We start from the raw sequence: 25295 nt of genomic DNA, 5'->3' as shown, positions 1-25295 counted from the left end.
TTCCGTTATGATCAGATGTAAAGGTTTAACAACCCACAGAACTCATGTAGAGCCCTGTGAACCTCATATCATTGAGGTATTTGAATTGAATGGACTTTGAAGGGAAAATCACAATACTTCTCAAACTACCGTATGCCTTAACCACCAACATCCAAAAATGACATCCACATTACACAAGAAGAATACCATGTATTGCACAATTTGGGGCTAAAAACACAAACTAATGGTTTTGTAATATAGCCCTGCACTCCTTTTTCACATTGTGGTGCTTATGCACTTAGGAGAAAGTGCTAATGTGTAGACGAGTAACAGTTCCTTTATGCACATTAAAAAAGAAACATTGACTGGTTGATTGTCCATGCTTATGTAAGCTTCTTTTCTTTCTTTTTCTATGCTCTTGGCTTAAATAAAAAAGGCCTGTGGCATTTAAAAGGGAACTCTGTAATTGACTTACATGAGTTTATATGATCAATCCATACGTTTACGGGATCCTCTTGGGCATCCTTCCCTTGCAAGAGGGTTGGTGGTACTGATTCCAGGTAAAACCCTGTTAACATACCGCTAAAAGGCAGCACAGCAGCATGTACAACAAAGTGCAAAGTATCCTTCTCAGTTTTCTTCCTCCCCATAAATCCCCCGAATCAACTCCTCCGTGTCTACAAGCCTGTATTTTACAGGAAGTGAGCATAATGTGAAACATTACATTCACGGAAGCAGGTACACCAATCCAGATGTGCATTGGTAGACACTCACGCAAATAATCCCACACATGCATGCACAGCAGAGCACAGAGGGGTAGCCGTAGGCTAAGGGCCAGTGGGGCCTCCAGCACAAAGAGTTGTTTGATATATAAGAGCCCAGGCAGCATTGTGGGTAATGAGAGCCCTGGGCGTCTGAGCTGGGCAGAGCTCCGAGGCAGCCACTAGTAATTACGTGGCCCTATTACAGGCTCATCTACAGGGGAAGAGTGTCAGGAAGAACCTTCTGTCACAGGTTAATACCCGCTGGGATCACTATAGTTAACTGAAATGGGCTGCAACATGGCTTGTTTCCCAGGCTTCTCTTTGGCCATTGGATGTTCCGTTGACAGTTATAATAGAGCAACTCCAAACAAAAATGACTTTGTAGAAATTTGAAAAATCATAAAAAAACCACAATATAAAAAGTAGGTCTGAGACTAATGATGATTTTCATTACGGATTGGTCTGCCAATTTTTTTCTCTAACTATAAAATGTCAACATAAATCCTTAAATGTGAGAAGCTGGAACAGGAGAATGTTCTACTTCTGCGTAAACGATGAATTCATTATAACAATACTTTCCTATTATTTTCAGTCCATTGACTGATCGATTAATTATCTAATAATTCAGTTCTACGTAACAGGCCAGTTCATTGGAATTACGAAAGCACACATTTTTGCTCTTAACTTGAGTACTGCAGACAGTTTGGGTTTTATTTTCCAAGTTTTGAGATATGTCAAACAGAAGCATTGTACGGCTAGATACCACTGAGGGTAAGTGGGTGAATTGCATGGTGTATTTGATGGCACCCATCTACTTAAAATACGTAGAAATTTGTCATTTTCATTTAGTTACACTTCAATACAGAAAGATCTTTTCTGAGAAGGCTGAATAAGACCAGCACATTTAGTCCCAGTCTCTCTGCTCATCCAGTCTTTTTTCAGTACGTTTCTCCTCCCACTGCAAACTAGGTTGATTGTTTCAATAGAATCCTTTCATCCCATCCTCACCCCTCTTGCACAATAGCAACCCTGACATACCGCTGCTTTGTCCAGACTTACAATATGTCCCCTTAAAACATCACCTGCAGCCTCTATCTCCCCATTGTATCCATGTTTCACTCAACACAATACACATTGCACAGCTTTGATCTTCCCAAATATCTCTTGAATATGACAAAAAAAACTGTGTGTTTGACATTCTCCTTGTTGGGGTTAGAAGACTAATCATCACGCAGACTACACTGCAAGGGCACCGGTTCTTTATCGTTAGTTTTGTTTGTGCATGACGTGTGATTGGGTGTGGATCTGTGGCGCCACTGTGACCTTTTTTTTTTTTTCCATCTCTCCAAAAGTCCTTGTGTTTCCCTCTTCTCCGTTGAATGATAAGCGCAGCAAATTATTTATAAGCATTCAGCAGTCAATTTTAAATTGCTTCCATAATGACTTTTAAACTCTTTAACTCGATAGAATGACAGATTCTGATTATGTCTTGGATAAGAAGTGTAAAGTCGTCCATGGACACACTGAATGTAAATGAGATAATCCGGTTTAGATTGCAGGATTTCTTGGAATTTTTGGAATTGAAAAAGCTGTCATTGTTCTTTCCCAAAGTTGAAACTCATTGTGCTGTAACCTTTTCCAACCATCTTCACTAATACCTCTCACCTGCTTTGTAAGGTGAATTGAATGAACCTTAAAAAAAACAATCAATTACAGGCTTAAACTGACTGTCACCCTGGCCACAAATTGAGGTTAATCCCATTTTTGTTGTCAACCTGTTCAGCAAAGTTTTACAGATCTGGGCAGCAGGTATACATCAGCATGCGGCACACACATACACACACACTAACACGTCGCCTGGCTTTAGGAGAGGATTTTTCTTTATCTGTCTGCATTCCGGAATTTACTGTCACTCACTTCTCCGAGGACCAAACTCCTATCTTTATCTTCTTCATCTCTCCCTTCTCACACTGTCAGTGTTAGATCTTGTTGGATGTGTTTTATTCAGTGTTTTACTCTGCTGCTCAGCCCCCATGTTTATTATATATTTTCTTCTTTAGTGTTATTTTTGTCTGTCTCACAGCCTATCAATGTCCTCTTTTCAGCTGGAGGTACAGTCTTAATATTTTGCCCTCCCGTCTCGCCGAGTTTAATCTCAAAATATGCTGCGGTTTATTGTGCCGAGCGTCGACTCTGTGTCAGGCGTCAGCGTTGGGCTTTACTGTCACACCCTCGCTGTCTTTTCCTGCTGTCTGTGCCCGCCTGCCGTGTTTGTCTGTCAGCGTTGGTGCTGATGGATCTCTCTGTTGTAGGATTACGGCAGATTCCGCAGTTGTGAATGTCGCTTGCGATGATCTGCATCTAATTAGAGGGCTGAGATGAGAGTGTGAGACTTGTTGAAGAGATTTTTCATCATGTTAATCATCTTTGATTCTGCTTCTCCCTGTGCTTGACAGCCGACGCTCGATGTGTAAACACGCAAGCATGACCAAACACCCTAACCTCAAGAGTAAACAAAAAGCCAGATCATTTATTTTGCCACTGAAATGTTCTAATTTACATTTTTATATGAATACATCCAACATTATCGGCATTGGATTTTCTCATCTTCAGTTTATCTGTTACTTTTTTTTCATTCAGTTACTTTAATTTTAGGAGTTCATTTTTTCATCTAATGGCTTTCTCTATACTAAAATGAAACAGTTGGAAAGCTCACACACGATCTCCAGCTCTGTTTTATGGCCTTCATAAATTATCCTTACCGTCTTTGTTTTACTGGCATATCAGTTTGAATGGATCTTAATCTTTAATTTGTATTTAAATCATATGACCATAAAAATGTAAAGTGATCCTTTATTACCATTTTTCTGTAGGCATTGTAATCTAAAAATACACGGCACTGGGGAGCTGTTGTGAGCTCCGCTTTATTATTTGCATTTTGAAATACAAACAAAAACCTTGCATCTACAAGTAAACAGTCGAAGTAGAAACGAACATTCTCTGGCAAAATAAAATGTTGTTTTAAGGAGGGAAATGAGTGCAGAAAAAAAGTGGGGAGGAGAAACCAGAGATTTCAGCTGCTAGTTTATCATCTCTGTGCTTAGACACAGTTTGCTCTCAGGAATCAGTAACCATCCCGAGATGCATTAAACTCATCCCTCTGTTAAATATTATATTGGTGGTATATGGGGAGACTTGCTGGAGTGATGGGCGTGCTGGAGTTCTGTGATGAGCACAAAAAAAATCCTGCATCAGACATTCATCCGGCACTCGGCACACACAGAGACATGCGGGCGTTTACACATTGAAACAGGCGTATGACTACACACTCGTGCACAACTGCAGACGCACACATACACCTCGAGGCTCCACCATTTCTTGGTCCCCGAGCCTTCTCCCTGTAAGCTATGCCCAGGGTCGTATATGGCTGTCTTTGTAGACATCAGTGAAAAACCTCACGGTTATTAAGTGTACCACAAGAACTTCAAAGGACTGAGGATCCTCTGCCCCAGATGTCAGTTTCATATGGTTTCATGTGCCAGGTTGTTTCAGGTGTTTCTGCAGCACAGTCGTGCCTTATGGCTATTGAGTGTAAGCAGGAAACATTACCCTTTTTTTTTTGTAACTTGTATCTCTTTAAGATGGGTGAGAGGGGGTAACGGATGTGCCCTTCACTTCCTGTGTTGCCCAAAGGCACACGCAGAGACACAATCACATATGCTGTGTATGATTCGTCCTTCCGTTTGGTTTGGTTTGACGTCCTGTGAAGTGATTGATCAAACGCGGTGACTGGTGGAAATAATTAGTTAATCGGCAGTCCGACAGTCAAAATGTACTTGATCCTCGTAAATTAACAACAAAGAAAGCTCACAAGCGTTGGCTTCAACTTGCCCTCGAGTTGAGCAGCATTTTAAATACTCACATTTGCCCAGGGCCATCAATTCCTGTTCAGCCTACTGATATATCTCACCACACCTCAGGAGATTTCCGCTATCATGCTGATTGCCTTGGGCGACGTGTAAAGGTAGCGGGATACACACTTGCAATACACAGAGACACAGCCAATGGATTAGGGTGCTGCTAAAAGACCGGTAAAATTACCTGATTTCAGTCGGATACATGCATGGCGCCACACACACATACACACACACACACACACCTTGTAGAAGAAAGACACAGCTGAGTGCTGAACCCATCACAGTCTTTGTGTGATCCTCTTTTCCACTAGTTGCACACACGCCAAGCCTCCCAACGTTTGTACGGCGACTGGCACACATCTGTCAGGATAAACTAAAAGGTATTGAAACATGCTGAGGTGGAGTAAGATATTTGTATTTTCTCAAGCATCGCAATCTATCGAGAGAGGTATTCCTGTCGGATGGATGGTGCGTGGGCTGCTATTACTACGAAAGTATTGCTGGTGGTCTATTTTAGCAGAGAGGGTGTTGCAGCGCTTCACATGCTACATGCTTTGTAAAAAGGAAATCGCTGCCAACTGAATGAATAGGAGATTTTGCGATTACTTCCTAGTCCTCTGTTTCTCGAAAGTTTTTCATGGTTCGAGAGATCAGCGGGTTTATTGGTTGCCAGTTGTACTGGGAGATGGGGACTCGGATACAAAGGAGTACAGAAGGCAGATGGAGACGTAACAGTGAGGGAAGGGCCACACCGCCAGCAGCAGAATAAATGTACTGAGCAGCAGACGGCATCGCCTCACTGTGAAACACTTCCTTTGATTTGGGATGTTAAGTCTCAGACACTGATACACAGAGTTGAAACTCAAGAAAAGTCGAGACAGCCCTGATTTTTTAAGACTGAAGCAAAGAGCTTTGTCTCAAATTTGTTTGGAATAAAAAGATTCACTAAGTAAATATATATATTTAAAAGGTATCTGGTGGTGATGTTTCTAATTTAAATGGCCTGGCTTTACGTGCTAAATTTTGTTTTCATTTTAATCTAAGAAACATTTGTTGTTGTGGCTCAAAGGTGACTCAAACAGAACATGCATGCCAGTCCTGTGGTCTCAAAAAGTCAGAATCAGAACAAAAATGGTGGATTTATGCAGTGTAGTGTAGTTTTTTTGCTGACAGTGAGAGAATTTAGATGACGTGCAGCACATGTTCACTTGCAGTACAGAACATATATGGTTACATGCTGTTTGAATCAAACCTTTTATGGTTATACAATATAGATATAGCTGTCAGTTATTATGCTATGAAGTAGTTCCTACTTTACAGACCAGCATCACAACTGTAGCATCAAAGTTTTTCTCTGCAGATTTGTCAGAGTGTCCTGATCTTTGAAATTGTCTCTGCAGAAACTATGATCCCTAATTGGTTCTAAAAAAACTAGTGTGTTGTGTTGAGGTTTTTTTCTTCAGGAAAGCCTTTGAAAGAGGGTTTAAAGTGAATTTAGCTCATTGAAGATGATTTCAAAGCTGTATTTTCTGTATGGTCAGCACATGTGAGAGGTCTTTTATCCTTCCCAAAGGCTGGAGGAACGAGACAGTCTGCAGCCATCTGACTCAAATCCTTATTGTCTTTGCACAGCTCCTTCAGTGGGAGGTCACACAGAAGGACTGGTACACACACACACACACACACACACACACACACACACACACAAACACAGGCACACTAAGATCTCAGGCAGCTTATGCTGCATTTACTATCAGGGAACTGGGATGAAAGTGAAGGTTGCAGTGAAGTTGGGATTGAAAAGTTGTGTGTGTGTGTGTGTGTGTGTGTGTGTGTGTGTGTGTGTGTGGGTGCGATTTTGTAATTGCAACCACTAAGGGAAGCCTGAACTTGGCCGACAGGCTTTTTGGAGGATACATGAGCTCTGATCATATTAGCTGTCTCCTCACCTCAGCATGTTGTAGCTATGTCTGCCAAGCCAGAAAGTGTTAAACTTTTCACCTCTGATGTGTTTTAGCACCATGTCGGCATACAATGTTAGAGCTTTATTCTAACAGAGAGCTGAACCTGTGTACTTGTGGAAGGGGGGTTTCATCTCCACCTTTTTATGATGATATTTTATTGATCGCAATAGGGAAATACTATTTTATATGTTATCAGTGCAGGATTAGTAACAGAGGATCACCACTTTTATTGCACAATAAGGTTTGAACGACTATGCTGCCGTTTATGACCTCGACAATGGCGGAGGTGAAGTGCTCTGCCGTGTGTGCTTTTAACTGCCTTACTGCTCCAGCATTTCAGAAGCATAAATGACTGGAAAGAACAAACAGCTTTTAAATTGTCCTCAATAGAACTGAATGAGATTTCTTTTCTGACAACCTACACATTACATTTGCGCAAACAGTCCTCCACCTCTGCATTTCCTTCTGCCAGTAAAAAACGCACACACACTCAGGAACTTAGTTTAGCACTCACAGGAATGCCATGCATACTTAGTCATTGTTTATCCCTGTACAAAAGTAGAAAAAAGAGACAACGATCCACTTCTTTTATTCAAGTTTTACAATGCTATCTCATTATTTCCTTTCATTATTGCAGGGCTCAATCCTTTACGCGTGCAGGTGGGTAAATTAGCCACACAAAGCAGCATCCTTCCTGTCAGCTTGTTGAAGTGGCAGCTATTGAGTAGCTCCATTAGCCTAGCACTAACATGGTCATTTGCAACACTGATTGGCTGTTCACAAGCGAGAACAAAATGCTGTTTAACAAAGGGAAATTTGAATTTAATTGGAGAGCACATGAAAAGATTGACTGTTAGATATAGAAAGGTATCATTTTGTATGGTTCTTTTTTAAGAATCTGTAAATGTTCTGCAGCAGATGTGTTGGGAACATTTTGAGGGCACATAGAAAATAATTAAAACATTTCTTCTTCATTAGTTTTACAGTAATTGCCCCCACAGAATATTGAACTCAGCATTTGGTAGTTAAATGAGCCCAGACACACCCCGGCACATACAGTATTCCAACAGAGACAGTGTGTTCACACTTGCATAGGGTTATTGAAGAAGAAACACATTTAGTCAATTCAGGTAGGTATGAGAGACTTTAAAAAAAAAAAAAAATGAAATATCAACAAACAAAAAAATAGAATGAAAAAACATTTACAATCAGGAGTAACGAAATGTATTTATGTGTTTATGTATTTCGTCCAGGTGGGAACAAGCTCAAGGGACAGCAGTTCCGTCTGGACTGGGCCTGGATCTCTCTGGAGAAAGAGTACTACGTGGTGGACGAGGAGGACAAGTTCCTGGAGGTGGTGCTCAGGCGGAGAGGCTACCTGGGAGAGACGTCTTTCATTGGTTAGTCTTTCTGTCTCTCTCACTCTCTTATTCTCTGATCCAAGAGGACATTTTAGTGATCCCCATGACTTTATCTCCTGCAAAACCATAAGGTTGACATTTTACATTTTGAGTGAGATGTCTCAACAACAATTGGATGGATTGCCATTAAGTCTGTTAAACACAATTGTTATGATTTTGTTGATGCCCTGAGTTTTCATCCAGCGCCATCATCACGTCAAAGTTTTAAATAGTCTGGGTTTTGGTTTTTGGACCAGATACTAATGACTAAACCAATGACATTCCCATCAGCCTCAGCTGTACATTATATTTTTCTCTAATTTGCAATTGTTAGCATGCTGATGTTAGTATTTAGCTCAAAGCACTGTTGTGCCTGAATACAGCCTCACAGAGCTGTTAGCGTGACTGAAGCCTCTTAGTCCTGTTTCTTTCTGTCAGATTGGCAATCTACCACGATTTCCTTTTCTGAAGCATTCATTTAAACTTGTCTTAATTTACATCAGGCTAATCTTCATATAAGTTTGTGTCTGTTCTACGTTCCTCTCTCTGTGTGTAACAACCATAAAAGAAAAAAGTACGCAGAAAATAATGTCAAAACGCTCTGAAATTCAGGAAATAACACACAACCTGAACCTTATTTTTCTACTTTTTTTACTTGTATGATGGTATGATGGTGGATAGTGTACAACATTTTGGCATTTGCGGTCATATGTCAAAATTCACCTCATCATTCACCCTGAGATCTGCTCTCCAATACACACATACAGACCAAGCATAATCCCTGACAGTTGAAGCCTAAAAGCAATCGCAACATTTCCTTTCAACACACACTGTAACCAGATTTATCCTCTAAGCCAAAGTCATTTAGTTTGGCCTTGAGCTATTTTAAGGTTTGCAATAATAATGTTGTGTTATGAGCTTGAGGAGGCCAGATGGGATAGATGTAAGGTCAGTGTGATGCCCTGTAATGTTTTTTTACCAACTCATACAAGACAACAATGTCAAGAAGAGTATTTTTGAGTGTTTCAACACACTTATTTCTTTGATTTTCAAAGTTCAGCTTTATTTCACCAAGCTTGACAAGTAGTTTGTGAGGGGGTGAGAAATCCATCAACATGACACTGTGTCAAGAAGTAATAAAAATGCATTGCATGGAGTAGGTGGATACAATGAAATCCACAAAGAAAACTCTGAGAGCATGAATACTGTTGAGGATACTGAAGTTAGATCAAGTCATTGATGAAGTAACATCATTAGTGTCACGATTAACATAATTGTCACCCCATCATCTCCTTCTTTCCACGTAAAGAAAAGCTGTAGATATGAAGGCATGTTGATCAGTTTATATATAGCTCAGCGGTCCACCGCCTTACATTTACAATGGCACGGTATTATTTTCTTCCATTCACACCAGCTAGTTGTAGTCTTCGCAACTGCGTTTTGCAGTGTGTAGCCTGATTTATGACAATAGACGGGAGGCAAAGCAAGCCTCAGTCTTTGTCAAGCTGCTTTGTGTAGGTGGGTTTGATGTGTCAGGGCCCTGAACAGCTGTGTAAAAGAAAGAGTGGGATGGAGATGGCATGAAGGCCTTTCATCTGCATGGTACGGCATGGCTCTACTCAACTCGGCTTGTTCTTTTTGGGTTTTCCATTAGCAAAGGTTGTGGATAAAGGGCTACCTGGTACCTGATAGGCCTACTTTTTTTGCTACCGCCTCAGTCGAGGTTCCAAGCGAGCTGAGCCAAGAAGGTGGAGTTAAAACACTGCAGACCAGTGACTGGTCAGAAAGGAATGTCACTAGTGCAACAGGAGACATCCCACACAAACCCACCAGTTTAAAATTGGCCAAGCTAACGTCAATAGAGGCCGCAATTTTTTTTATTCGCTTGACCCAGATTCCAAAAAATGGCAGCCCCTAGAACTACGCCACATACATGTAAGTGACGAACTGCAGACGTTCCTCTTTTTGGTCGCCGATGAAAGGGTTCAGCGAGTGTCACGTTGAAGATGATGCACTGCAGTTTCACGCAGCGTCGCTACGCCGTTCAGCTTAAAATCCTGCCGACACCGAGGGGGTACAATCTGCAGTGGAAAAGGAAATGATACCAAAAGGGATTTGAGTCAAGTTGAGTCAAATCTAACCATGCATTGGAAATGAGGCATTAGTGAACTGTTGAGTTTGTGAAACATGCTCATAAATTTCAGATCATCATCAGATTTTTTTTCAGATTATCATCAATTTCCGTGGGGCGTTGCTTTTCTGCTTTTGGTTTCGTATGAACGCCGTCTCTTAGCCTTTTAGCTGTATTAGGCTGTCAAATGAGACATATCACAGGATTGTCAGAAGATTGACAACAATCATCAGCAAACTTAAAAATAAAGTTAGCATTATGCCGGCTGCAGCACTCATCGTCATCGTACAAAACGCAGAGTGGGCAGAGAACACACTTCTGGCTCTCTGTGCTGCTAAAATGTCAAATCAAGCCAGCTACACAAAGATCAATGCCAGCAGTTTTTTAATAAGCCTTTTGACCAGCTGGATGGAGGTGATTTAATCTAAGACATAAGCACAAAAACATGCTGGGCTGTTGTTTCTGAGTGTTTGCGTGGATTCCAAGGTTAAAAGGATGAGGATGACTTTGTCCCTGAACGCTCCTCTTATCCCAGACTTTGTCATGCTGCAGCTCGTTCAGTCTGGGAGAAGCAGCAGCTGTAAGCAGCTTTAACTCTCATCATCACTCTGATCCCTTTTAATCGTCAGGTCAGGTGTTAGCATCACAGTGTAGCAGTTTATGTAAGTTTTAATACTTATCTACCTGTGTATGTGCTGGTGTGTGTTTGTGCATGTGTGTATATGTGACTCCTCTTGGGAAGGTTTTGAGTGTATCTCTTGGGCACACATGAAAGCTTTCATTTTGACTCTCATCTCTTTGCACAGTTGGTGTGTGAGCACCTGGTTATCTCTGACCACACACACACAACACATGCACACACATTCGCTTTCAAGACCTCCTTTTGAATGAACGACGAGCATGGTATGGAGACGTGGTGCTAAAATGCATCAATGTGATTTCCTTCTAGGCCGACGTAGCAACAACATGTTGAGCTGAGGCTTTTTTTTTTGCATAAGTGCTTCACTTGAAGGAAGATTAAAGAGAGGGAATATTTAAAAGTGGATCTTACCCCACAGCACCAAACCAAAGTCACCCTGACTCTAGTGTTTTTAAATATAATGTGTATGTTTTCTTGCATGCATGCACCTCTATGTATTTTTTGCGTGGATCTGTTCAGGCACTGATGATGAAATACGGTCTAGTTTAGGGCAACACAAAATGAGAAACAGAAAGTGATCGAAGCCGAATAACTTTCATAGATTTCAATTTGCTGGGCTGGTGAACAGACGAACGGAGCGAATGAACCGATAACAGAGTGGCGACATACTCGAGTTGGACAAAATAGCAGGAACACCATTCAACGCAATACGATGCTGCCACAGTAATACTGCCTTGGGTTGATGTTTGGTGTCAATTGAAGTCATTATTAGGCTGTAGTTTGTGTCGTTGCTAAGCAAATATCCCATTAAGAGTTAGTGTTGTTGAGGCTATGCTTGCTTGTTTGGCTGAAGTCTTAATTTTTTTTTTTAATTAATTAATTAATTAATTAATTAATTTTTTTAATTTTTTTTTTTGAGTTTTCTCCTCGCCTAAGTTGCCCCATTTTGCCTTTATATCGTTGAATGTCAGTTAACTATCAAAACTGACACAAACTGCTGTGCTGATGGTACTGAAGTTGTAATATGTCTCATTTTTGTCATTGCCTTTGTAATTTGGATTGGAATGTAATGGGCTAAACAACAGAAACACATTTTGACTCTGGACGTTAACTTTTAACAGAATCAACGCTGCAAAGGCAACTTAAAAAAAATATTTATATTCATTGTCATGAGACACACACGTTCATATGTCATCACTGTAAAATGCCAAAAAACATCCAGTCCATTGGATTCAAAATTAAATTATAACTATGAGGCTAAATTGTCAACTTTTTCACCCACATCAGATGAACAGCATATAAACTACAAGCCTGTTTAACTCCAATTTGTGGGAAGATAGTAGAACAATCACATTTACTATTTTGTCGCAAATCCTTGGCAGCCAATGACTGTCTGAAGACTACAACACACAGACATCAACAGGGACTTGGTGTCCTGCTTGGTGAACCCCTGCCAGGCCTAAGCTGCTGCAATTTTCACCTCTTGCTAGTTTTGGGGATTTTCTGTCTTCAGTCTGGTCTTCAGCAGCAAAACAAAATCACTTTTATTGAGATCAGGTGATTGATTTGGCCAGTCAGAACATGTGTGTGTGAAGTGAGCTGTTTGCAGTTATGGGTGGGTAGTAGAAAAGATCACCACAAAACCAGAGCTGTTCATGAAGAGATAATTAGTGACATAAAGCAGCCATGTAAATATAAAAAGAACAGAAAATGAAAAACATGAATTGCTAGCACAAGTAGACACTGCATGATGTCGTTGTGTGTATATATTACATTAGATTAGCCATGCCGTGTGTCAGGGATTGAAAGCGGGGAGTTGTACATCCAGCGATGGTGTCAGAAGATTGATGCAGTTGCAAGGGTTACCTGATGAAACCTGCTGTTGTGCAAGCCAACCAACGGTGGGGGAGAGCTGCTGCACATGCTCCATCACTACGGGACGTACAGGTGGAGAGGATCAGGGAAGGAGGAAAGCAAAGATAAGATCAAGGATCAAAGATGCCCCCGCAAAGCAGAGCTCAGACAGAACGAGGCTGAACAAGAGCATCGGGATCAGATTGGATTCTTCTAACACTGTTTTTAATCTTATGGCTCACTTTGTCACTTCTTATAATAAAAAAAAGAAAAACAACTAAAATATCAACTTTCAGCTTAGTTCTTCATGGGTGTTTGCTCTTTTCCCTACCTGCTGTGTCTTGTCTTGAATTGAGTTATGTCACATTTCCCTGTCTCCTGTGACACAGTCCTACTGACTTGTCCACCCACTTAACCTTTCTTACCTTCTGTTCTTTTCATCCCTAATCTCTCCTCACCTCATCGCACCACAGAGAGTGTTTGGTCCTTTTGCTTCTAACCTGCTTTTCCTCATCAAATGTATTTTCTTCCTCCCCCCCTCACTGCGTTATAGCCCTGGGTCTATGCCACAGGCTGTCTCTTTCTCCACCTACTCTTCCTTTGTTAGTCGTCTTACCTTCTCCAGCCCAGCGCAGCAGTGTGTGTGTCTCCGCTGGTTCTTCTCCATCTTTGTCTTTGTTTTCTTGCTCTGTTCCCATCATAAAACCCTCCACCCTCAAAGTCCTCATCCTCTGAACCTCTTTCCTCCCCTGTTCTTTCCTTTCCTCTTTTCGTCCTATCTTCTTTCCTTTATAAGTAATATGAGGAACCCCGTGTGGGAACATGATGGAGTTGAATTCTCATTCTTCTTTTATTTTTCGCATTAAGTCAAAGCTCACTCCTTGAAGTCTGTCCTATTCTGGTCTGTCCTTTGAGACATACATGTAGGATTGTTAACAGGGCGTAATCATATAATGAGCATGAAGGTACCTGCAATCGTATTTTTCATAATGACTTTTTTTAATTCACATTCAGCCAAACTCAGCTTTTTGCAGTATTTGCTTCCAATAGTGAAACAAACTCAATGCAGAGCAAAAGAAAGGAAAGTTTGCAGATATAAACAGAGATTGTTCGTGTTTGTGAGCAACTCCTTGTGTGTGTGTGTCATTGAGACACAACACACGCTGAATGTAGCTCTGAGGAACAGCACCAAAGAGATCAAAAGCCCTCTGGTGGGTATATCTCCACCTGCTGAGAAGGAACCCCAGTGCGACCTCAGGCAACGCTTATCTCTCCCCTACGGGGAGGCCAGCAAGGGTGGCTCAACGTGGTGCCACCCTTTTGAGATCAACACTGCCTCTCTTTTGTGTGTGTGTGTGTGTGTGTTATTTGATGTGGAGCAACTGATCTTGAAGATAGAAAGATGAGATAGATAATAATCATCTGTTATGAGGACACTTTGTTGAGTCATCTGTAATTGCCTTTCTATATAGTAATCTTCATTGTTAGTGGCGGAGTTACACTTGTTGCTGCACAAGACGATTTGGCCACCACAAGTGGTCCGTACACGCGTCATGTTGATTGTAATTCTGGGTTCTGTATTAAACAAATTAATGCCGGTGTCACCGAATCAACCATCACTGAAAATCAAAAAGTTGATATTAATGGTTTATAGGTTGGAACGTTACAATATTGAATTTATTTGAATGGACTTAGCGTAGAACTGCAGAGACTCCATGTAAAGTTAGAAAGTTGTATCTCTAGAATGCTACAGTTTAGAAACCCACTATGAATTGCCTCTACTCCGTCACCGCTGTGGCTTTCAAACAAGGACTCTGGTGCGATTGTGTCCCTTTCCAAAGTTTTGTAATCCAGCATGGAACAAGTGCAATGTTTCTTCGTTAGTACGTCTCTCTTGTCCAATGCCAGATATCTAAACATTTCTCCACAGATCGCCATGAAATATGCTGTCGATGGTCATGCTATTGCTCTATCCTTTCAGTTACCCGGCTGACCTTTTCTCTAGCACCACAAGCAAGCTAAAAATTACATCTCTGCAAGAGAAATCCCAAAACACATACGTATGTTTCCCAGAGGATGAATTATTTGAATCAAAACTTGCATGTGTTGCAAAACTTCTACCTTTTATTTTAGTTTAAGGTCAGGTGAGAAACAGGACTTGGGTTTAAGCTTAGTCATGTACTGTATCAGTGGCATTTTGACTCTACTCTTTGATGGTCCATAATGTTAAATGGAATAAGTTCTGATTCAAAATGCAGCTGTGTTTATTTATTTATTCATTGGTTTATTTGATAAGGGACAGTGCACATTAATAAAAACATTTCTGTAAATGCGCCAGAGTTAGCCAAGAGGCTATTTTTCATCTGTAGTCCCAAGAGGCAGACGTTACAAAATAAACCTAAAAACAGAATATAAGATTAAATTTGTTTTTGATCAACCTGTACGAAACTTGACCCAGCTCACGCTAATACAAAGCGAGCACCCAGGAAGTGAACCAGTGAATCACGAGTTGGCCTGATTGAACTTACAAGTCGTGTCTTGGTTATCCCAGAAAGACTTTCAACAGCCCCCAGAGGAGTAGATTGGTGGTGCATTAGTGCAACAGCGGTGAGCAATAGCAGCATCATTATTTTTTCCTGTTGAGAGAAAGCAGAGAAACAAAGCAATTTGAGCGATAACAATGCGTCTCCAAAAATGATATGTAAAGAGCTGCTGTGTACAGATCAGGTAAGATGTGAGCTATAGCGCTTCATTTCATTATGGTTGTCTCTGGTGACCATCAGGGAAAAACTTGGGTTTCGCTGCACAATGAAATTGGTCCAAAACAGTGAGAGTGAAAGTATTTGCCGGACTATTGGTGTTTTGGTGGATGGTATAAAAATGTACATGTGGTAAAATCCCCCGCCCATACACTCCATTTACTCTGCAGTATATTCAGTCAGTTACTGAATATGAACCCAGAAAAGCAAGGCTTAACACCACAAACCATTCATAGCAATATTTAGGCTTTCAGTCCCATTTTTCCATAATTGAGTTGGGGGTTTGTGAATGCATATAATTACTGAAAGTCCTCACAGTTACAGAAACATGAATCAGTGTGACTTAAAGTGTGTACTCCTGTGTGTATGATTATTCTCAGCTTAAATTTTGCATACAATGCTCACAGCACAGATCTCACTGTGTGTATGATCTCATGTATCCAGTCTCATCTGTGTTTGTCACCTTTTTTCTTTGTGTCTGAAAAAGGAAAACAAATCCTTTTGTTAATTTACTGGCACGTGCATCAACATGCCGTTGCTCTGCTCACCTTGTTCTCATGAGACTCTTTGAATGTAGACAAAGGAACATGAAGGGCATATTTCCAAATGAAATACATAATTGTATGTATTATGGCACCTTGGTTTCCTTGATGTGCATTTGATGTGAAACTCAGTAGTACAAGTACAAGTAATACAAGTACACGGTGTATTGATGAGCATGAATGTGAGATGGATCGTTGTGAAGTGAATTTACATTAAAACCCTATTATAAATGAAATAAGAGACATTTGAAGAGAGAAGGAGACACACACACACACACACACTTGCATGAATACCTAACCCTCGGGGAAAGATCACGGTAGCTAATCCATCTCGGCAAGGTGGAAGATGCTTATTTAAACGCTTCAGTCACAAATTCATTTCACACATTCCTGAGGCTCTGTAAGTGATCAGTGAAGAAAAATAGCACGCTCTTTTCTCACACCCCTCTCTGAACAACATTAAAGGGTGTGAATATCTAATCTGTTTTTCATCTGCTTCTCTCTCCCTCCTGTCACCCTTTAATGGTCGATTTCTTTGTTTTATCTTTACTTCTTCCTGTCTGTCTTATTTGTTTTACTCATCTGACCTCCTCCCCTTTCCTTTTCCTTTTTTACGTCAATCACTTTCTCTCTCCTTCAGGCATTGGCACCCAGGATGGTGGCGCGAAGAAGGATGAGGATTTCAAGGGCAAGTCCCAGAGGCAGGTCCAGTTCAACCCGGGACAGACCAGAGCCACGTGGCGGGTTCGGATACTGACTGATGGGAAGTACGAGCAGGCGGAGACCTTCCAGATTCTGCTATCGGAGCCGGTGATGGGGGTGATGGAGTTCCCTGCCACAGCAACAGTTGAGATCCTGGATCCTAGTGACGGTCAGTCCTTATATCCTGCACTCAGCACACTCATATATAGTTTTAGGCTTAGACCATTGTATATTCTTTGGCAGGGAAAATATATTGGAGGTTATTTTTCTCGACATTTCAATCACAATAGACTGTAAAAGCTGAAATGTATTCATTCATTTTGCACATTTAGTCTGAAAACTCTTTTCTATACTGGCAGTAACACTTTCTAGCTACTGAATACAGATGCAGAATATTAGGTGGTGGCAACATCCCTCTATAACAGAGATGCCAAGTTTTTTTTATGGGGTTCATATATGAAACTTAAAAAGATTATAAAGAATTATATTGCATAAAAAAACAATATTGATTTAATCTGTATTTTCCTTAATATATATGTCTTTATTCAGTTTAGTATCCCTATTCCACGGGATATCCATTACTAAAAATTTGAATGAAACTTCCTCGATGATGGTATGGAGTATTCATAGAATATCCAAAGCAGAGGTGTTTGCCTTATGCATCTGAACAGGCCAATACAACAGACACAGTGAAGTTTCGGACAGTTATTATGCACGCCACACAAGTATTCTTGTTACAAAGCACAACCCTGTACCGTATAGTATATCACATTTGTTGTGTGAAGCATCAGTCAAAACTTGGCACACACAGAATGAAGAATTGTCAACATAAGCACTGTCTGCTGTAGATATAGAGTCATGTCGAATCTCTCCACAGGGAATGAGGAGGCACATGACATCCAGTGGGGATTTGTTGTAGGGAAAATGATTGTGCTGTGTTTTTTCACTCAACGGAAATACTGAGTAGAATGCTTATTCCTAAAACACACAATGATATAAATAAGCAGTATGATTAGAGCTTATTTATTTGTCCATTGCCATCAGGCCAAACCAATGGTTGCCAGCCAAATTTGAAATTGCTGTTTTGCGATGGTCAACTTTGGTCAAACCCTAATGGTTAAGTAGAAAGAGTGTCACATGCACACACACACACACACATAAACACACAAAATTTCAGTCTGTCGCTTTTTCACTTAAATTGGTTGTAATCTGTAATTTTCACTGCAATTTGTATCTTAGCCTGCAAACTGAAATGCTAATGGGCTATTGGATAGTGTGACAAACACACTCTGGCTACTCTGCTCCATCAAAGTCAGATTTACTATTCTGCCACTTTACAGTCAGTTGTATGTACGCCTCTGCTCAGTGCAACTTTTAAGTAATTATAGATGTGCAACAAAGACGGAAACACTGAAGCTTCCATTACAGTGTCGCACAACAGCTGCTGTCATCATTCTCTCTCTCTCATTTGTCTTCTCGTTCCCTCACTTTCACTATGTCGTTATCTCTCTCGCTCCTCTCACATTCTTCCTCCTCAATCCATCCTCCCCTGTGGGTTAATTATGTTGTGTGTGGAGGGCAGGGGCTGGTTTGATTTCTGTCATCTCCGGGGATTGTCTAATGTGACAGAGATGTGCCACTCTGTACTCCAATGGGCCAGTCAAGCTCCAGCTATGCCTGTGGCATTAGCTGTACTCCAGCTTCTTTCTCTAATGATGAAAACTGGCTTTGTCGGGTCTTCTGGTTAGCTCGAGACCCCCCCCCCCCCATACAATATGTCAGCTAGGCTAATAGCTTTAGAGTAGGCGAGAAGATCGCTAAGCTTTAACCAAAAGTGTTCCAAAATTAAGGAGACCTTAACAAGCTGAGTTTGTTCTTACAGCACGGACAGTCTCTGTTTCTCTGCATGAAGGCAAGAGCTTTTTGTTTTTGCTAGTTTCTTTTTGTTTTAGTTGTAAGAATGCGTACCCTTCGCCACCCTTCTATATTCGCCTGTTGCCACTTTGATTAATAACTGTCCTCTAGTGCCGTTGCCTGTGGTGCACCCGTTTCCAGTGCTGCAGCAGACACAAATCGTTTTAATTACAGGGTGCGATAGCCTTCATCCTGCAAAACTTTGGGACTTTCTTCATATATAATCCAGTGCTGACTGAAGATGAATGTGGCAGCCTGCTGTTTGCTGCAAGCAATACCAGCATCTTGCTACATATCTTTCTTGCTTCCTCTATAAAGCAGGGCCGCCATATATCAGTAGAGCTGGTACTCCACTGCATTTCACACCAAGGTCATTCCACTAAATGATGAAAAATTGTTTTCTGCTTTGTAATTATTATTTTTTTGTCTGAGATGGCAAGGCCAGCTGTAGCCAAGCACATCCTTGTGTAATTATTAGAGCTTTGTCTCCGTTAGGATGTACAATCTCTTGACTAATACAGGACACATCAAGTGAGGGACTGCATTGTGAGTTTGCTGCTATGAACAGTGTCATGGTGTTGTGCAGTGTTTAGTTACGTAGTGCTATCAACTGTAGGTCTCAAAAGGCTGTTTTGTGACGCATTTACAGTTACATTTTAGGCGTTAAGCTTATGGGCATACACAGTTTTAAAAACTGGTGGAGAGTAAAATGTGCAAAACAATAAATCAGACCGTAGAAACAAAGAAAATATCCCTGCACCAATAGAATATTCATGAAATGATCAATAATAGAGAAGTTCTAGGTGTAGGAATAAAAAACAAACAGATTATATATTTTTAAGATTTTGGCAAGACGATAGCAAGATCAGGTGCAGATGTTTACTATTTTAACATCCTCTGTAAAAGCATTTTTTTTTTTTTATTTCACCGCATGAATGTTTCTGAATGGCTGTTTGTTTTCCACCAGGAGGTGAACTTGACCCACTTGGCTGAAACTTAGCTTTTCTAATACTTTGGTGGTATTTAGAGGCACTAGAAGAGCAAAGTGGGAGGTGAACTGTGAAAGAACTGTGAGGAGAAGAGGTGTGCAGCGTGTGAAGAGAGAAGAAAGTCAGGGTAAAGCGGTGTGTGTGTGTGTGTGGAATAGGTAAACAGTGGACCCTAATCCCCTGCTATGCATCCCTGTACCCCCCGGGGAGTGACAGATTGTGGGCAACGATAGAAAGGAGAAATGGAGGAGATGGGGAGAAGATTGAGAGGAGAGCGAACGATTTGAGGAGAGTTACCATAAGAGAAGAGACATTTTTGGCTTCCTGCGGTGCGTAAGATTGTCTTATGTTGATGACTTCATCCCAAAGAGTCATCTCAGGTCTACATTTCTTCTTTCGCTGATCTGTCACACTCCAGCCCTTGCCATTTTAATGCAAGTTTGTGTTATACAAGCAAACCAGCAAAGTGTCTTGAAGCTATACCATCATTCATTCACTCATTCATTCACACACTCGCAGAGAAAGGGGTAGGGGGAGTCACAAGAAGATCTGGGACGAGCTGAAGCTCCGTCCACTCTGCTCGTTTTTTTTTTTATTGGTCCCTGTGCGTCTGTGGAAAAAAGCTCCAGCGTTTATTGTTTCTATAATGCCAGTAAGTTCTCTGCTTTGATAGATGATGCTTTCACTGGCTCTAAGTCTCTCTCTCAATCACCAACTCTTCTCGGCGATGGAGAGAGGAGTGGAGAACAAGAGAAAAAGAATAAAAACAGATGCTGACCCCTCTGTGTATAGAGGAGTCGATGTGTCAAAACTCCCAGCTGATTCCCCTCTGCGGGATGAACTGAGAGGCTTTCATGTGTAATTGTCTGTGACACACCAGGCAGTAAGAAAAACTTCCAGAGGGGTCTCTTTGAAGAGTACCTCTGGTTGCGTCAAACCGAAAACTGTGATGGAGAGTTATTTTTGAATATGAATAAGCACACTGCAGGACTACTACTTCAATAGATCTGAATAATAAAATGTCAGCTGCAGCTCACTAATGCAGAGCCAGAACAAAAGCCCGTATCAGTCCTTGATGGCCTAATGTACTGTGAATTTTGGCAGATTGTTATACATATCATTGCCCTTTTCTTTCCTCTGACTCCCTCTACTCGTTCTCTTTCCTCCTCCGAACAGAGTCGACTGTGTTCTTCCCTGAGCAGATCAGCACCGTGGAGGAAGATGTTGGAGAGCTTTTCATCCCGGTACACCGCAGTGGAGACATCAGCCAGGAGCTCATGGTGGTCTGCTACACGCAGCAGGGTATAGACTAGCCTTTTTTCACCTCATCTAACCCTTTTACCCTCGGTGTACCTCGCCTGCCTGCCGGCTTTCTGCTCAGACTCATGTTAGATGGTGAATGTTGAATGTTGAATGTGAATGTTGTTAGAATGTGAATGTTGTATTTAAGGCTCAATAGATATTTTTCGACCACACGTTTAGTATTTACATAGATAATTATAGTGTTTGAGGTATAGCTGAAACAGTATTGAACGTATTTTATGTTACACAGATTATCATACATAATCATAACAACAAGAGTAATATGTTAAATTTAATTTCTGTTTTGGTATACTGCTCACAGTAAAAACATCAATTTCAGAATGATAGTAGTTAGCAATCTTGTTCACATTTGCATCAGAAATGTGCCTTTTAAATTCCATCTCCATAATATGTTATTGTGATGATAGTGTCCCTTTTGTATGATGGAGTGTCAGGTGCACCTGTCGCTCTTTTTCCCATTTGACAGTGCCAATGAAATGTGTTTAAAACACAGCCAACACACTGGAAGTCACTCCGCATTTGCATTCTCCCAAATGGAAAGTTGCAGCAGAAGCCCATCTGTACTGTATGTAAATTAGCTGTTAGCCGGTGCTTTTTCCAAGTTTTACAGTAGTTTATTTAAACTATTAACAGGCTTCCATACAACCTCGGAAACAGGACCACTCTCTTTGTGAGAATTCAAATTACTTGCAGTTACTTAGTTGCAGCCGTTGAGGTCTGACAGTGTGTGGAAATGTGCATATTTTAGCCTGTATGGTCTCCTCATGCAGTTAATTAAATCCCTTGTCATTCATTTAGAGAAATGAAGGATAATGCATACACTAATTAGCCTAATGAAGGCACTTGTTGTCAAATGTCAAAATGCTATACCACAGGTTTCATTTTGAGAAAACCTGTGGGGTTAGTCTACACTGACTGACTTTCTGCAATTAAAAGTCAAACTTTCACAAGCTGTAATTGCCACAGCCTGAATGTTGAATGAAACTAAAAGGGAAAATCTATCTTATTACATTATTCATGGTTAACCCCTCTAAATGTCCTAAACTTCATCACACTACTTTATACATAAAATTCAGTATAATATGACTTTGTATATGATAATAACTAGTTCAAACTATATGTTTAAGTTATGTAATCTTGAAATGTGAATTATTTTTCAATTTCTTTCGTTCTCCCCTTTTGCTGGTCCCTCTGAAGGTTCTGCCTCAGGGACGATTCCCACTACCGTTCTGTCTTACTCGGACTACATCTCCCGTCCGGAGGAGCATTTCAGCGTCCTTCGCTTCGACAAGGATGAGAGGGAGAAGCACTGTCGCGTTGTGATTATCGACGACTCTCTGTACGAGGGAGAAGAGAGCTTCAACGTCACACTGTCGCTGCCTCTCGGGGGGCGTCTGGGAATGCACTACCCCACCACCAAAGTCAATATCCTGGAAGACATAGATGACGGTAAGGCATGCCGGTGCTGTTTCCCATGTTTCTATTTCCAGTGATGTGCAAGTAATAATAAGTGAGAAATGTCTCTGGTTAAACACTTTTCCCTTTGAATGTGATGTACCCAAATCACATGGATGAGAGGTTGTGGTGAACTTTGCAAAAGGTGTTAAATGATTAAATGTATTTCTGCTTGGTGTGCGTATGTGTAGGGCTTTACGGTTATGCATACACACAGTATATAGATGGGACACAGATGGGCATTCATTTGACACATACAGGCGCTTGTAATCACAGTGTTCGGGTATCCACAGACGTTCTGGTGAATTGCCATCACAGAAGTTCACTCACTCGCTTGTTTACAGACTTACTGGCTGTTGAAGCATGTTGGAAACAGTCTGGCGGAGGCTCTTCACGCAGTCATACGGAATCAAACTCCTGTCTCGCTGTCATTCAGACAATTTTTTATTAAACTCGAGACTCACACAGGAGTCCAGTGGGACTATATTATGAAGACATTTCCGTGGTCTGATTTCATCCTGTTACAACATTGTATGGACAAAGTAGATTCAATCTTTTGACAGGCAGAGAAATGCGTAGAGGATTTATCTGGGGAGGGACACGCCTGCTGGGAAATACTTATTCCAATCGAAGGTATTCTCATCACCATCTCACTATTATGCATTGATTTACTTTATAGACTTAGAAAGATTGAATGTCTCTGCGCAAGTTCTTTTGCTAAATGCCATGCTATAGATTTTAACAATACAAGTTGTACTCTTTTTTTTTTTTTCTAGACAAGAGAGTACTGGTTCCAATCTATACAAATGGGTTTGAATTTACATGATCAAAGCCCTGTAAATAGGTTCAGGTTCTGTCCTGTCCTTTACAGTCAGGCATCAAACTAGAGAGTTGCAAATCATAAAGTGGAGTTATTAGGAAAACATATTAACAAAGGAATAAGATCCAATTGACCGACATCTAGTCTGACCGAGTGTAAACGATTTATTTTCGCTGGCTACAATGCTCTTCTCTTCATGTGTAAACATGGCTGTGTCCTAAATACATTTTTTCATCTTCCTAGTTGAGTCCCTTCTTAACTTGTTAAGTAGAAATTGAATTGATAATTTATCATATTATGCAGTGGGAAATTATTTCTTATATTTAGCTGTCATTCAAAATAACTACAAAGGACATAAGATAAATATTAAAGGTGCTAAATTACAAATTCAGAGAAAATCTATGATTTAGGGATTGCCTCCACACGACTCTCAACATGGCCACGACTAAGCCAGCGTCTTGAAGCTAACAGTGATAATGGTGCTAACAGTGCAAACAACTGCAACAGTTCACAGAGAAGCTGGGATTACTGGGTGACTTGATTCTCTCCTCAGGCCATTACTCCACTATATCTTTATATTGCAAATAGTTGTTTGCTGCTATATTAATGCTCTCAATTTTGAATTTAGATCCTTTGATGAAATTATTTCATAGAACATGAGGCCAAAAGAAAATAGGCAAAAAGTAGGTGCCGGCAGATAGGTCAGCTGGTGCATGTAGCCTTGCACAAAGTGTAGAACTGCACTTTTCTTTTACCATTTGTACCTTTGTTAAAACTAGTCCATTATCTACTACACACACACACACACACATGCCACTAGTGGCTGTGTTGGTAAGCAGCCTGCATTGCCCTTAGCAAGCTGGCAGAAATACTTGTACTTCTATTAAAGGCATATTAAAAGTGTATTTAGTCTGTGAAGAACAAATTTAGGCTAAAGCTGAGCTTACTATTACAGGAGGATATGTCTCTTGAGAACTGTAAGCCACAAACAGCTGTTTCAACACTGTTTTAACGCACCACCTCCCTCCTGATTTTTATTTATGACTGCACCAATACATTTATTCTTCGAGCAGCAGCCTTATGTAGTTGTTATTTAGCTTGTCTGAGGCTATGAATATTCATGCTGCTGCTGGGTCTGTATTCGTCGGGACTGTGCACCACAGGAGAGCTATCCAGTGAGCTGTCCAGCACCTGGAGAGCGCAAAATAAATGGAGAAAACCCTTCTCTGTATTATGTGAAATGACATTCTTATGCAGTTTCATAGAGTGATGGAAATTTACTGAAATGGTTTCAAGTGGGTTTTATTTCCCATCTTATGTCACATTAATTATGCCATTCTATCCAGTGGATAGAGGGTGTTACTGTAAATCTTTCTCTCAGTCTTCCTTTTATTTAGTCACAAATTGTTTGTATCAGAAATAATACTGTCAGAGAGGACTTGCCATTGACAGACTGAGATGAATAAAACAATGATGACTTACAACTGAGAACTCATTTAGGGATACAATTGCCAAATTGAATGTGTGTGTATGTGTGTGCATGGAGGCATCTTGGGGCTAGTTAACAAGAAACATAACACACTGTCTTATTGTTAGTTTATTGTCAGAAGACTTCAGTCGTGGTGCTGAGTTCAAAGGAATAGAAAATGTGTTTGTGAAAGCCTGAATCCAGTGAGAGATGATGTGTCATTTTTATCCTCCCAGAGGATAATACACCATCTGACAGCGCTCTAATACCTGCACCCAGGCTGTCAAACTGCACCCTTTAGTGCAACCTCAACTCGCCAAGGAAAAAAGAAAAAGAGTGATGACGCTCTGTGTTTAATTGTGTACATGGCTGCCTGCGTCTGCTCTGCATGTGTGTTTGTGTGTGTGTGTGTGTGTGTGTGTGTGTGTGTGTGTGTGTGTGTGTGTGTGTCTGTGGGTACACTAAGTTAATGTTGGACCTCAAATTCTCCATCAAAGGCAAGTGGTGAGAAAAGCACTTGTAAAACTCTAAGTGTGACTGCTGGTGCTCTCTCTAGCCCCATTTTTCCTTCCCCCAGGTCAAAGTCAAGTTGAGTCCACCGTTCTCCTTCCATCTATTTCTCCACTACTCTCTCTCTCTCTCTCTCTCTCTCTCTCTCTCTCTCTCTCTCTCTC

At 40.9% G+C, this 25295-nt stretch overlaps 1 protein-coding gene across 1 annotated transcript in view; it reads left to right on the top strand.

Annotated features, from left to right (window-relative positions):
• Nucleotides 1-25295, top strand: part of frem2a (FRAS1 related extracellular matrix 2a) — a 53326-nt gene that overhangs the window by 9796 nt on the left and 18235 nt on the right. The window contains exons 3-6 of the mRNA XM_031872538.1: nt 7878-8024; nt 16591-16821; nt 20732-20857; nt 22076-22327. Of these exons, the coding sequence (XP_031728398.1) occupies nt 7878-8024; nt 16591-16821; nt 20732-20857; nt 22076-22327 (756 nt within the window). The remainder of the gene's footprint in view (nt 1-7877; nt 8025-16590; nt 16822-20731; nt 20858-22075; nt 22328-25295) is intronic.

The sequence above is a fragment of the Anarrhichthys ocellatus genome, unplaced genomic scaffold (assembly GCF_004355925.1).
Source record: "Anarrhichthys ocellatus isolate YVR2014 unplaced genomic scaffold, GSC_Weel_1.0 scaffold65, whole genome shotgun sequence".
NCBI lineage: Eukaryota > Metazoa > Chordata > Actinopteri > Perciformes > Anarhichadidae > Anarrhichthys > Anarrhichthys ocellatus.
This window is presented reverse-complemented; position numbering and strand designations above follow the sequence as displayed.